Here is a 15,853-nt window from a genome sequence, read left to right as displayed (position 1 = left end):
ATAAGACAGCTCAGTATAAATACTAACACTAACCATTGAACAGAATGTATGGAAAAAATAATATCTTTCTTTTTGGTGCGATTGGAACTTTCTCATCTTGGCTTTAAAATGTTTAATTATTCAACGATATATTCATGCAGTCAGAAAATTGAGGATTGAAGCTCCACAAAATTTGTGAATATGCATATTTTTAGAATGAAACATTAAATAACTGTATAAATGATAAGTGTATCACTGTCGAAGGTTCCATATTTCAAGAACCTGTCCACCCTTTCGTGGCTCTAACCAATTAAGAAGAGGGAAGATTTTAAATTAACCAATTAACATTTCTGATTTAAGTGAAAGGGATAGATAAGGTAGAAGAGGGAAAGTTGTTTCCATTGGTAGGTGAGACTAGAACTAGGGAACATTGCCTCAAGATTCAGGGGTGAAGATTTAGGACGGAGATGAGGAGAAACTGTTTTTCCCAGAGAGTGGTGAATCTGTGGAATTCTCTGCCCAGGGAAGCAGCTGAGGCTTCTTCATGAATTATATTTAAGATGCTTTTAGATAGATTTTTACATAGTAGGGGAATTAAGGGTTATGTGGAAAAGGCAGGTAGATGGAGCAGAATGGCCTACTCTTGCTCCTATTTCTTATGTTCTTATGAATCACTGCTGTCAATGGTTCCTTGTTTTGTGTAATCTGTGTGTCACTATTAAATTAACACAACCACACTTTAAATGTATTTTCTTGACAAAGAAACACTTTGAATACCTTGATGATGTGAAAAAGACAGCAAAAATGCAAACTGTAATCGAACAGAAGGTAGTCTGAGAACTAGTGGTAAAATGCTGTGGCTTTGCTGCTAACTTGAACTCTGCTGGGAGTACAGAATCATTAAAGTTGCTTATACCATGTAGCAGTGGCACCTTCTGTGAGACAGAAAGTCAAGGGGCAGAGAAAGATTTTTTGGCCCACCCAGTCTGTGCTGACCATCAAGCACCTACTTACATCAAGCCTACATGAATCTCATTTCATTCTCCTCACATTCCCTCAATCCCTCCCAGATTTTACGAACCATCTTGGGTCATTGGACGATGGTCAATTTACCAACCAAACTACTCATCTTTGGAATGTGCTGGAACCTGGAACAGCCAGTGGAAAACCTCATTGTCACATGGAAACATACAAATTCTACGCAGATAGCTCCAGAGGTTGGGATTGAATCCGGGTCTCGGGAGCTCTATCAGCTATGCTATTGTGCCTCATTTGTGCTTTAAAAGTAAAATTTGAATACATTTATATTGGAAAGATATATACAGAACATTAGTTAAGGTATTTAAGACTCAAATACCTCTGAACTTGGAGACTCTCTATTTGGGGCATGTATTGTTTCTTGAACAGAAGAAAGATATAAAGCTGCTGCAGGCCCTTTTAGCGGCAAGTAAGAAATCAATCACCAAAAAGTGGCTAAATCCAACATCACCTACATTAGAAGATTGGCATGAAATTATTTTGGAAATATTTAAAAAGGAAAAGATGACTTACTGAGAATTCAAAAAGAAAAATTTTATCAAATTTGGAATAAATGGATTGAATTTATAACCCCAATGCGAGCAGACTTTAGATGACTCTCCTTAAGGTTCCTACTGATTTCCTCATCAATGTAGTTATATTGTTAACGTAAGCTCCCTTGGTTCGAATGTTCACTGTTTTATTTATGGAAAACATGGAATTAATACAAGTAAAGGAAAAGATTTGGGAAAAAATTATAAAATGAAGTAAATAAGTACCCAGGGATTGGATCAGTATATCTGTGGGTATGAACCAATATGAACATGTACTTGTGAATGTAAAAATATATACAGATCTATACATATATAAAAAATGGAAAAGGTTTTTATATGTAAAAAAGTTTGTGTAATACTTGTGAATACCTTTCCCAAATAAAAAAATATATTAAAAAAAATAAAAGTAAAATTTGAAAGCTGTGTGTATTTCCGCAGGTCTTAGTATTTTTCATTATTTTCTGTCAATTAGATTTAAAAGATAAAAGATAATATTCATAGATTGACCAGAGAATTCAAAGGGTTCAAATGTTTTCCAGTTGGATTGAGGTGTGCCATTTTATACATTATATCAAAATATATGTAATAACAATATGTTCTGTTCGTGGACAGTTCTTCCCACACCCATCAGGGAAGAAGCGATGTAAAATCCACACCCAGACTGCCAGACTCAAAAACAGTTACTTTCCCCAAGCTGTAAGGCTGATCAACCCACTAACCCACCCCACCACCTCTTTATCATTTCCTGTCAGAGTCATCTTATGTGCCTTGCGTCACTCTTTGGACATACAATCAATCCATGCATACAAGCATTTTGTGTGTTTTTTTCTATTCTGTTTTTTATTGTGTTCTTTATTTTATTCTGTTTTTTTTTGTGCTGCATCAGATCCGGAGTAACAATTATTTCATTCTCCTTTATACTTGTGTCATGGAAATGTCAATAAATAATCTTGAATCTTATGACAAGTTATAGTTGATAAAGTAAGAATTGGTTAGAATTATTGATAGTCTCTGTGTTGCTTATTTGGTATGATAAATATTTGCATACTATTGGTCTCAATTTCCTCAGTGATATTAAGCACAATGAAATAAAAGTTGCTGAAGCCATCGTAATGAGGCTTTGAAACAGTATGTTCCTCCCCTTCATTCATTACAGATGTCAACAAAAGGACATTGCAATTCAAATGTTCAGTCAAGAGAGGGAGACAAATTCATTTCTAAAGTGATAAAATTTGTATATTCTTTTCCCCACAACTGTCCCTTTTCAGCACTCTACTCAAAATAAAAGTTTCTAATTGATGGCTCCTTTCAGCTCCTTTCTAATCTAATCTAGCCGACTTTATAACTGAAAAACACAATTCTTCCTTATTCAGCTTGTAATAACATTTATGATTTAAGAAGCAAACTGGTTAAATCTCATCCTGTGTTAATATAAAAGCTGACCATATCACATAGGTGTAGTATTCAGCTCTGATGCCATCTTGGTAAATATATTCAGCACAATTTCAACCAACCAAAAGTCCTCTATAAATTTGATACCCAATTTATACAAAAATGCCTTATCCAAAAATTATTTGTTTTTGAAATCTAACCTCACCATTTAGAAAACCTACTCTCCAATTACACCCTCTAACTTGCACTCAGAGCTTTAGGAAATTCTGCATTTGACTCTCTGGAAATCTTTCCACTGACAATTTCCATAATCTTTCCATTGTGTGCACTCTCCTTTGTGTTATTCACAAAATGGACTACTTTGCAATTCTCTACATTTAGTTACACATACTATTATCTACCATTCTACTAACCTAAGTGATATACAATTGTTGGCGAAACTTTATCGTATACCTCCTTTTTAATTTTCAGTTTATTGCTTTATTTATTTACACATTTTTCTATTAATTCAAATGCTAGCCTTGGCTCAGTTCTAGCACCCTCTCTTTCAGTGTAAGGTCAGTTGGAATAACAACTCACCCTCTATGATGTATTCTAAAATGAGATGTAGTGGTGTGTGCACCTTGCACACACACAGAACACTCTGACAACAATGTCCCATTCTGGAATTAGTGCTGAGGATGATGCTTCTATTTACACTTCTTCCCATTGCTGTAGAGTATTTTCCCACTCAAGTACCATTGAGAGCTGACACTCTATTGGTCTGGCAAATCCAAGATGTTGTCAATGTGCAGTCAGAAACACCCATCTGATCGGCACCATATAAAATTGTGGCTCCCTATTTTTGATACAGCTAAAACACCAGATAAAAAATCCATATAAGCTAATCTTCCATTATCAGACACATCAGCTTATTCTGCACAAATGCAGTTATCACGAACTGTGCCAACACTGGAAATGCTGCACAGGATCATCTAAAACGTTGTTCGGCACTAACAATTACTTCCAAGACAATGCGTTAGATGACTTATAATTTCTGGAGAATTGCACTCACATATTTGGCACTTCCAAGGTAAAATAATAGATTCTCAAGCTCTGATGTCTTTACATTCAGAACAATAGAATTGTAAGTCCCTTTTTTAATGTCTGGTCGATATGTGCGGATACAGTCTCCACCAGATGAGACAGAAACTTTGATCTAAAACAAGAGAGAACAATTAGCTAGTGAAACTGTGCACGAAAGATAAAGAAAGATTGAATTTATATTTGTCCAGCTACTCACAGAGTTGGCATGTTTTCGAGCTTGATTTATTAGCTCTTTGATGTGAGAAATATTTTTTCCAATTGTGTCCTGTAGATTTTTGATAGGCTTCAGTTTATCCAGCAAACTATCTGCTTTTTCTTCTAACTCTTTAACTTTCATATCAGCATCAGCAACTGCATACAATAAGGAAAAAAATGCATAAATTGATCGGTTGTACTTGTCACAGTCCCGACAGTTAATTCCTCTTATTATCCTAATTCCCTTTTCCCCATGTTCTCCTGGGCTCCTTGATTGCGACAACTGATTCTCTTCTAAGCCTGCAGCATAAAAACCCCAGCTTTGCATCCACTCATTGTCAGACCATTGCTTCAGCCAGTGTGGCAATTCATGTTCCCGGCCGCTTAGAATGGTGTATTCTAAGTTGTACTTCAGTTCCGAGGTTTACCTGTGTAACTCTGTCTCTCCATGTCAATATAAGTATTCTAAGTTTTACTTCAGTACCAAGGTTTACCTGTGTAACTCTGTCTCTCCGTGTCAAGATAGGTTTTGCCTGCCGCCTGTCTCCTGTTTGCCGTTCAGCTCCAGCAACGCCCTGTGCAAGAAAAGCTTTGCCTGCCTCCTGCTCCTCCGTTCACCTGCGCTGTTTGCCTGTGTTAACCCTGTCTCTTGGCAGTTTAGAATTGTGTATTCTAAGTTCTGTTTCCAGCGCTGTTTGCCTGTGTTAACTCTGTCTCTCCATGTTACTAGGAGCACTGCATGCCACCCATCTTCCCATTTGTCCCTCCGCCTGCTGTTCTCCTCAAGCCACGCTCGCTCCCTGGTCTGCATCCCTGCTCTGGCTCATTCCGCCGCCTGCCTACACTCTCCGTCGGCTCAGTGGTTAAACGCCGCGTTTCCACCGTAGCAACCCAAGTTCGATCCCCGGTCAAGCCTTCCTCGCTCCTCGGCTTTCCTCTGCCTAGTCCTCACTCCCCAGCCTTCCCTGTAACCGTTAATAAACACTTCAGATTACTCTACCTCCGTGTCTGTGTCCTGCATTTGGGTTCACCTCATTCCATTGCAACAGTACTATCTCGCCAGAATGATCTTATCTCTTATTTCTCAAGTCAAAGAAGCAGATCATTTGTCCCACCATCCATGCTGGCTCCAGGGGACCAATCATATTCATTCTATTTCTCCTTTCCTTATTTCCCCATACCTCTGTGACATCTCTCACATGTGCCAGTTTACCTATACTAAGGGGTATCTGCCAGCATGTCTTTGATACTTGGGGAGGGGGGTGAAATTGGAGCAATCGGAGAAAACTCACATAATCTCAAAAAGAATGTTCAAACACCACAGTAGGCAGTACCCAAAGTCAGGATTGAACCTATGTCTCTGGTGTGAAGAGGCAATAATTCTGACTGCTGCACCATCATGCCAACCAATCCAGGGCCTAAAATATCATTCACGTTTCTCAGCCTATATAAATATACAGTATACACATGCTTAATCAGCAAAATGTGCTTTGTCCTTCAAATCAGTCTTTTCACCACACACTTACCGATCTTATCAGCCATCAGTAAGCAGTTTGGAATCTAAGCCCTTCTTTTATACCTAATCTAAAGAGGTATCTGCAGAAAATTGAAGATTAATTCTATCAGAAGTGCCCAAGGACACTGCCATTTTACCGCAATAAAAATTCACTAACCTCTCAGAAAGTGTAATCTTGAAACCTCATAAAGGCCCACCTAAAAGAGCTGTGAATGATCAACAGCTGAATTTTCTTGGTCACATGCATATCTCCTCCAAACATGCATCTTACCCAGTTCTGGAAATTCCATTTGAACAATGAACAATTTTTTTTGTTGAGGTACAGTACGGAGTAGGCCCTTCGAGCGATACCGCCCAGCAACCCTCCAATTTAACCCTAGCCTAATCATGGGACAATTTACAATGACCAACTAACCTACCAACCAGTATGTCTTTGGGCTGTGGGAGGAAACTGGAGCATCTGGAGGAACTCCACGTGGTCAAGGGGAGAACAAACAAGCTCCTTACAGGCAGCGGTGGGAATTGAACCCAGTCACCTGTACCGTAAAGCTTTGTGCAACTATGACACCACTGTGCCACCTGATCTTTGTGACGACAGCAATTTGTGTACACAAGGTGTACTCATCTCATTTGAAGCCAAATGATAATTTTGTTCCAAACTGGATTGAAAATTACATCTGAAAACAAGTGTCCAGCAAATTTTCACGGGAAACATTGCAAACGATTGTACTTTTTAATGCATGGGGCAATGTTTTGTCACGTGTATTTGGTTACTTTGACGTGCTTGTTCATAAATTTCTAAACCATTCCAAAACTAAAAACAAATCATTAACTGTTGTAGAATCCATCACTGATTTTAATGATGATGACGACGACGATAACTGGGTCGGCTGGTGGCGCAGTGAGATCAGGGCCGAGCTCGAGAACGGAGGTTCCCGAGTTTGATCCAGTGACAGACCGCCCCCGTGCGCGCTCTCCATCTGTGCCGGGTTGATGTCGAGCTCGCAACTCGGCCTCATAAAATAATATGATTTGTGTGAGGAGTGGCGCCCCACACAGCCTTTCAAACTGCACCTTGTAAGGCATGAAAATGCCCGACGCTGGCCTCTTAGGTCTGAGTCGACATCGTCATCATCATCATGATTTTAGAATAATATTAAATACTGACACTGAAGTATAATTTTGTGAATTCATTGAGGTTTCCAGGTAGATACACTGTTAAAAGCAACACACACAAAATGTCGGAGGAACTCAGCAGGTCAGGCAGCATCAATGGTAATGAATATAAACTGTCGGCTAGTTGGAAGGTGACAGGTGAAGCCGGCTGGGTAGGGCCCAAAACATCGACCGTTTATTCTCTTCCATCGACGCTGCCTGACCTGCTGAGTTCCTCCAGCATTTTGCGTGTGTTGCTTTGGATTTCCACCATCTGCAGACTTTCTCATGTTTAAGATGTATGCTTAGATTTTGCTAGTCACAGAATTTAAGGCACCGAAAGTCACATGTTTGATTTGTACTGCTGGCAGGTGAGTTAAGCTGTGTTGGCAGCGAGGATTTGTAAATCTACCTTTGAGATATCTGCGTATCCACCAGGGGTTCTAGAAATAAGATGGAGGCTCAGGCTAGACTGACAGTAGGCAATATGAGAAAAATAAAGTGGTTCAGAATAGCAAGTGAGAAAGACAGTTAAAATGTTACAAACTTTAAAAAAAACTTGGAATGTGGAAGATGAAGCTGATCATATCCATGTGGGACAAAAGGATTGCTATTTAGTGAACACGTGAAAAAAGTGCTGAGGCTTTCTTCAATGTTGATATTTCAAAGTCCTACTTTTAGAAAGAACAAATTCAGAAAAAGAGACTTAATTTGAAGATTCCCTGAAATATGGATAAACTGGATTAGTTAGAGGGGTGGAAGGTGTAGGAGTAGAGAGGGCTAAAGAGATGATTGACTGAGGTGAATAACATAGAACATAGAATAGTAAAGCACAGTACAGGCCCTTCGGCCCACAATGTTGTGCCGACCCTCAAACCCTGCCTCCCATATAACCCCCCACCTTAAATTCCTCCATATACCTGTCTAGTAGTCTCTTAAATTTCATTGTGATAAAATTGTGATGAACCGTCTAAAATATATATAGGAAAGCTATTCAGAAATAGCCCTTCCTATTTTCTCTAGTTAGGTCCCTTGTAGTTTTATAGACCTCACTAGACCTCACCAGAGGAGTAAAAAGTTCAAAGTCCAAAGTTATCTTATTAAAGTACATACTGTGGATATCACTGTATACAACTCTGAGATTCATTTCCTTGCTGGCATTCACAGTAATAGAAGGAAACACAATAAAATCAATGAAAAAAACCTCACACGATAGAGATAGAAATTACAACCAGTGTGCAAATACAAAAGAGAAAGAAAAAAAATACATAAATAAACAGTAAATATCAAGAACACAAGTTGTAGAATCATTGAGAGTGAGTCCACAGGCTGTGGAATCAGTTCACTGCTGGAGTGAGTGAAGTTGTCCACTCTGGTTCCAGATCCTGATGGTTATAATTGTTCCTGAACCTGGTGCTGTGGGACTTGAGACTTCTGTACCTTCTTCCTGATGGCAGCAGTGAGAAGAGATGGTTAGGGGTCCTTGCTGATGGATGCTGCTTTCCTGTCACAGTAATTGGCGTAAATATGTTCAACGGTAGGGAGGGCTTCACCTGAGAGGGACTGGGCTGTACCCACTGCTTCTTGCAGTTTTTTCCCCCCATTCATAGGTACTGGTGTCCTGATACCAGGCCATGATGCAACCAGTCAGTATAATCTCCACCACACATCAATAGAAATTTGTCAGAATTTTTGTGGACATGTTGAATCCGTGCAATCTTCTAAGTAGAGGTGCTGTAAAACCTTTTTTGTCCTGGCATCTACCCAGCACGGTTCTTCTGAAATGATAATGCCGAGGAATTTAAAGGCGCTGACTCTCCAAACCTCTAACCTCCTGACGAGAACTGTCTCAAGGATCTCTGGTTTCCTCCTCTTGTAGTCAATAATCAGCACTTTGATCTTGCTGACATCGAGTGAGAGGTTGCTGTTTTGGCAGCACTCTGCCAGATTTTCTATATGCTGATTTGTCACTACCTTTGACTCATCCGTCAGCAAGTTTAAATATGAAATATTAAATATGAAGCTTAAGTTAGTAGAAGGATTAGAAAGGAGATGCAATAGTGGTTTTCATCTAGCGTGTGGTAAGTATCTGGAACTCCCTGCCTGAAAATATGGTAAGCTTCAAGTTCCTGAATGTCAGCATCTCAGATGATTTATCCTGGGCCCAACACATAAGACAGTAAGACCATATGACATAGGAGCAGAAATAGGCCATGTGCTCAGAGCCTGCCGCGTCATTCAATCATAGCTGATACTTTTTACCCCTCCTCAGTCCCACACCCCAGCCTTCTCCCCGTAACCTTTGATGCCGTGTCCAATCAAGAAGCTATCAAGCTTCATCATAAATACAGCCAACAACTTTGCCTCCACAGCTGCCTGTGGTAATAAATTCCACAAATTCACCACCCTCTAGCTAAAGAAATTTCTCTGCATCTCTGTTTTAAATGGATACCCCTCTATCCTGAAGCTGTTTCCTCTTGCCCTAGACTCCCCCACCATGGGAAATATCCTTTGCTCATCAACTCTGTCTAGGCTTTCAACATTTGGAAGATTTCAATGAAATCCCCCCTCATCCTTCTAAATTCCAGTGATTACAGACCCAATGCTAAACATTCCTCGTATGATAACCCTTTAATTCCCAGAATCATCCTTGGAACCTCCTCTGAACCCTCTCCAATGCCAGCACATTTTCTCTTAGATGAGGAGCTGAAAACTGTTCACAATACTCACCAGTGCCTTATAAAACCATCATATCCCTGCTCTTGTATTCTAGACCTCTTAAAATGAATACTTACATTGCATTTGCCTTCCTCACCACCGACTCAACCTGCAAGTTAACCTTCAGGGTGTTCTGCACAAGGACTCCCAAGACCCTCTGCATCTCAGATTGTTGGATTTTCTCCCCACTTAAAAAATAGCCTGCACATTTATTTCTGCTACCAAAGTGCATGACCATGCATTTTCCAACAAAGGTGAAGACATAGGTACAACAAAGGAGACATTGTAGTTTCTCTACTTTCATAGAAGTTTAAGGAGATATGGAACATTGGTGAAAACTCTTACAAGCAGTGAAAGGTACTCTGACTGGTTGCATCATAGCCTTGTATGGAAAATCCAGTGCCCAGGAATGCAGGAAGCTACAGAGATTAGTGGACTCAGCCAGTTCCACCATGGGTACCACTCTCCTCACCATTGAGGGCATCTACAGGAGGGGGTGTCTCAGCAAGGCAACATCTATTCTCAAGGACCTCCACCATCCTGGCCTTGCCTTCATCAAGCAGGAGGTACAGGAGCCTGAAGACCACACCCTAAGGTTTAACAACAGCTTAATCAGCACTGCCATCAGATTCTTAAACTGACCTGTCACTAACACTAACTCAGCCTATTTTCTCTCTCCCTCTCAACTTTCACTAATGTTCTTATGCTTATCTTGTCATGTAAATTAGATATAAATTAGTTTAAGTTTATGTTAGCTTATATTTGTAAAGTACTGTGCTACTGCTGCATAACGCTATTTTTCATAGCATTTATGCCTGGATATGTATGCTTATGACAATAAACCTTGAACTTAATAAAAGCAGGAATCCTCACTGCACTTTAAAAAATTCTTAGATGTGTAGTCAAAGAGCTGTGACAAGGTTACTGAGCAAGAGCCAAAAGGTGCTGTTGTATTATATATTAGTTCAGAATAAATACAATAGAGTGCTTAGCCTCATGCTGGGCTGTAAATTTTCTGTGAGTCCACACCATCCTGACTTGGAAATCTATCATCATTGGGCATAGGTGCTGAAATTACCGAGTAACACACACAAAATGCTGGAGGAATTTAGCAGGTTAGGCAGCATCTATGGAGAGGACTAAACAGTTGACCTTTCAAGCTGAGACCCTTCATTACATTCTGGTTCATAACCATCTTCTTAAAGGCAATTGGAGGGCTAGGCAATAAAAATCAACTTCCCATGAATGAACAAAGGACAGAAATATATTTTGAAATATGCTCAGTGGAAATCAGGTAGAGATACCCTAAAATCAGAGTTTTAAAATCATCAGAATCATCACACCACTGGACTCTGTAAGTAGGGGGAAATACTCTTTCCTGTTTAGTAATTATTACAAATACAAAGAACACTTTTAAAAACATTGCTGATTTGGACAGGAGGGAAAAAAGACTGATCATGATAATTGTGTTATTATGCATCTTTTGCTTAAACACCTGGGATAATGGAATGGGAACTTACTTGCTTTAGCTGGAGTATTAATGGCAGCATTTGCTCTCGCAACATCTTCTTTCAATTTACTGCAGTTGTCCTGCAATCCAAGTAAATTCTGGTTCAAGTTTTTTATTTCTGCCAGCACTGCATTTGCCGTATCATTTGCCTGTTTCGCTTTATCTTTAGCTGCTTGTATCTTGAACTTTGCCTCTGTTATTTCAATGAAGAAGAGACATGGCTTAGTTGTAACTACTCATAGTAATGCCACTTCTGGTGTAGACAAGAACTGATCATAATTCCATGAAAAATTAACAGAAAAGAGGCAGTAAAGGTATAAGTTTCTGAGTTTATATTTTTATTGGGAAGTTTAATCCAAAAGTGTGTATACACTGGTCATGATTTAATACACTATCTGTCAATGTGGCTATGGCACATGATTAAAGAAGAATTTGTGAATATGTTCTGAATGCTAATTATTGCTGTAAATCTTATCCTAAAAACAGCCCATGTTTGAAACCACATATGTTAAAGACTTACCATCAGGAATGGCACTAAGTTTTGCAAGACTATCATTCAAGGCTTTCATCATGTTTTTATTTTTCATTGCACCATCCTTCAGCCTATTTTGTAAATTTTTCAAGTCATCTTCTCTTTCTGAAAAACAATAAGCAAATTTCAAAACAGGGCATCCACAGTGATCAGTTCCGAACTAATCAAAGCATTTGGTTGTACATTTCTAATGATAATATTGAGTTATTCAGGCCACAGTTCAATGGTGGACACACCAAGTGACTCGGTGATGAATCATTTGGACAAGACAAGAGGCTACTTGATGCCATGATCAGTACTGAGTTTGAGGATCTCAAATGAAATGGAGAAGATGGAGAAGATCTTCTCCTCCATCTCAAATGAAATGGAGAAGATGGCGGCGCGATGCAGCGCACGTGGCCTCTCTGGTGAGTGATATCTCTATTTGTTAAGCAGGGGACCGTGCACAATTCTGATTTAATGGAGACAGACGTGAGAAGCACGGAGGAACATCTGGAGAAACTTCTGAAATGCCCGCTTCGCTGCCGCTTGCTACTGTGCGATTGAAAATCTCCAGAGGGGAAGGCCCCAAATCCTTGGCTTTGCCTGTTGCTGGCGGCCGGGGTTGGGGGTCGAAGCACTCGGCAGAAATGGTGCTTGGTGCTGGAGGGCTGGTCGGAGGCTCGAAGTTTTCGGACAGACTCAGAGTCGGACTGTGGTCGGGTGCTTCCAGGATGCTGCGTCGGTAAGTTTGCGGTGCTGGAAGCTCATGGCAGGGAGAGTTTTTCTTCCTTCGACTGTTTGTGTGAGATGATGGGACTTTTGAGAGACTTTGAGACTTTTTTTTTTAACCATGCCCATGGTCTGTTCTTTTTCAAATTATGGTATTGCTTGCACTGTTGTAACTATATGTTATAAGTATGTGGTTTTTGTCAGTTTTTCAGTCTTGGTCTGTCTTGTGTTTCTGTGATATCATACTGGAGGAACATTGTATCATTTCTTAATGCATGCATTACTAAATGACAATAAACGAGGACTGCGTGTCCTCATAATCTAAAAAAAATCTAAAAATGAGCAAAAGGCAAACAGCAATGAAGCTGAAATATCAACAGGCTCTCACCTCAAATCACTACTCGTTAACTGTTGCTGGAAAATATACAACTTTGAATTCTGAATGATCAGAGGTTTGGATTAGGGTAGAGCTGAGTTGGGCTGTGATTAGAACATAGAACAGTACAGCACAGGAACAAGTCCTATGACCCACAATGTTGTGCCGAACCAATTCAATTAGTAATCAAATTGCCAACTAAACTAATTCCTTCTGTCTGCATGTAATATGCTGTAAGGTTTCACTGCTAATGTAATGGCTTCTCCGTAATGTTCCACTGCTGAGGTAATGGTTTCTGATTGTCGCTGACCTTCGGACTCTCGCTCCAAGTTCACTCCGTCCAGGAGTCTACGAACACTGTCCATTCGCGTCTTCTCTCCTCCTCTCTCCCTGGCAAAAGACTGCGAATTCCCGGCTCCCAGTCACAAGAATGGCATCCCGCTCATTGGCTAATACACCCCTTTATCTCTAGTCATAACCCAAACCTTTTCTGCAGCCATGACACTATCTCTGATCAACAGTGCCACGCCCCCACCTCTTTTGCCTCCCTCCCTGTCCTTTCTGAAACATCTAAAGCCCGGCACTTGAAGTAACCATTCCTGTCCTTGAGCCATCCAAGTCTCTGTTATGGCCACCACATCACAGATCCAAGTGCTGATCCACGCTCTAAGCTCATCCACTTCGTTCACAATACTCCTTGCATTAAAATAGACATACCTCAAACCGTCGGTCTGAGTGAATCCCTTCTCTATCACCTGCTTATCCTCCCTCACACACTGTCTCCTAACTTTCTCCATTTGTGAGCCAACTGCCCCTTCCCCAGTCTCTTCAGTTCGGTTCCCACACAACATTTCCAGTTTTAACATATTAGTTTATTACTTTTTGAGATCTCACTTGGAGTTCTGCGTGCAATTTTGATCACTCTAACTTTAGGTGAACATGGTTGCCTTGGAGTCAGGGGAACTTTGATTCACTACTTTACTGGCTAAAATAAGGAAGGATTGAGGAAGAAAATAAGGAAGGATTGAGGAAGAAAATAAGGAAGGATTAATAGCAATGGCATTTAGAAGGATGACATATGACCTCATTAAAGCATAGATGATACTGATGGAGAATGACAGAGTGGATGCCAAAAGGCTATTTACTCTAGAAGTAAACACATATAAATGCCACCACTGGCATGTCCTCCTCCATCATCCTCTAATGAAGCTATATTGCAGATCGTTCATATCCTGCCACTGCCTGTAAGGAGTTAGTATGTTCTCCCTGTGATCACGTAGGTTTCCTCTAGGTGCTCCAGTTTCCTCCCATAGTCCAAAGATGTGCCAGTTGGTAGTTTAGTTAAACATTATAAATTGTCCCGTGATTAGGCTGTGATTGCTGGGTGGTGTGGCTTGAAGGGTCAGAATGGGCTATTCCACACTGAACCTCAATAAATAAATAAAACTCTGGGGCAAGGTATAATAAGCTTAAAATCCATCAATATATCTGGGTAATTAAAAAAATAGTATTTAGGTCACCAAAAAGCAAAACTGTCAAAGATATCACATTATTAACAAAATAAATGTTTTACATTTTCTATAGAAAATGGTCTGTAAAGATACAGAAATGTTCAGTCAGGTTAAAGGCTGGTTAACATCACCTTCATCTTAAAGACTGGTTATACCGATAAAAGAGATCGCAGCTGATGGCTAATTGGAATAGTGTTCACCATCAGCAGTGGTAATCACAATATCACATCAGGTACTGAGTATTAGCAAGGAGCTGTAAACATTCTGCAGACTTAATCTTGCTGCAGTCTGAGTGTGACAGGAACAAGAAGTGAAATAACTGTGAGTCATTACATCTTTCTCAATTACCAGGCTCAATTCTGTCGCTCACTCTGATAGGTAACCATTACATTCTGATGTACTCTTACATGTCCACAATGTTCCAAGAAGTAATTCTGTAGATTAATGTGCAGGAATCATCCTTAAAATGAGGTCATTGGAGAAAGGTAAGTAAAAGTTAGCTCTGTCCTCATCACCCATTATGCATAATAGCACTGAGAAAAATAAGGAAATGACTTGGTAAATAATTTGGAACAACAACAGAAACAAGTACATCTTGGCACTTGTTTCAGAAACAAAAATACCCAGTTTAAAGAAAATATACATTTTAGTACTCTGATTTTATAATTATGTTTGCACTTTATCATTCTATTTTTTGTATTTTTAAAATACTACTAATAATGGCAATTTATGAATATGGCATCATATTGTTATATATTATCTTGATATTCCACATACAATTGACAGGTATAGGGCCAATCAGAACAACACACAAATTTTATCATTGTGTACCTATTTTCAATCGCAAAACACGGTCACTCCCAATTGGAAAGAAGGCACTGACCATCCAGTAGGTGGCAGCAAAGAAATCATTTTTAACCTGGCAGAAAATTTCTGTATCTTTACAAACGCTCTGCTCTCTCCAATAAAAATCACACAACTTGTGTGAGGAGTTCCCAAACTGAACATTTAATTAAACAAACCCAATCTAATGCCAGAAGTATGCATTTTTATAAGTGTCATAGAGCAATACAACACAGATACAGGCCCTTTGGCCTGATGAGCCAATGCTAACCACCGCGCCACCCAGCCAATTCCAATCTCCCGCATTCAGCACAGCCCCTCAACGTTCTATCCAAGTGATACTGTTGTAGCTACCTCAACCATTTCCTCTGGCAGCCTATTCCATGTGCTCACAACCCTCTGGGTATAAAACTTGTCCTGCAAGTCCCCTTTCAAATCCTTCCTCTTTCAGCCCAAATCAATACCCCTCAGGCTTGGACTCCTCTACATTGGGGAAAAGACTTTTACTATCCACCTATCTATGCCTCACATTAGCTTAAAGATTTCTACAAAGTCACCCCTCAGTTACAATTAGATCTTAAATTTTAACTCATTTGTGCTTTGATATGTTTTTTAAAATAATATAAATCTCTCAATAAGTGACTATGGCCAAGGAATTTGAGTGTACTATAAAATGATGGACATAGCAGTGGAGTGTTAATCATCAGTTTTGTCATAGGCCTTTGCTACCAGCTTCAATTGTGCCAAAAGCTCAAGTG

The 15,853-nt window shown here is 39.8% G+C and overlaps 1 protein-coding gene across 3 annotated transcripts in view; it reads right to left on the bottom strand.

The window, feature by feature from the left end:
• lama2 (laminin, alpha 2) overlaps positions 1 to 15,853 on the bottom strand; it is a 398,231-nt gene that overhangs the window by 54,303 nt on the left and 328,075 nt on the right. For all 3 annotated transcript variants that reach the window (XM_063034544.1, XM_063034525.1, XM_063034534.1), the window contains exons 42-45: positions 11,643 to 11,759; positions 11,133 to 11,315; positions 4,225 to 4,379; positions 3,997 to 4,140 (exon numbers count right to left, since the gene is read on the bottom strand). In XM_063034544.1, the coding sequence (XP_062890614.1) occupies positions 3,997 to 4,140; positions 4,225 to 4,379; positions 11,133 to 11,315; positions 11,643 to 11,759 (599 nt within the window). The remainder of the gene's footprint in view (positions 1 to 3,996; positions 4,141 to 4,224; positions 4,380 to 11,132; positions 11,316 to 11,642; positions 11,760 to 15,853) is intronic.

Source organism: Mobula hypostoma, chromosome 2 (genome assembly GCF_963921235.1).
Source record: "Mobula hypostoma chromosome 2, sMobHyp1.1, whole genome shotgun sequence".
In the NCBI taxonomy this organism is placed as follows: Eukaryota; Metazoa; Chordata; class Chondrichthyes; order Myliobatiformes; family Myliobatidae; genus Mobula; species Mobula hypostoma.
Note: the sequence above shows the minus strand (reverse complement) of the source record. Positions and strands in the feature narration are given on the sequence as shown.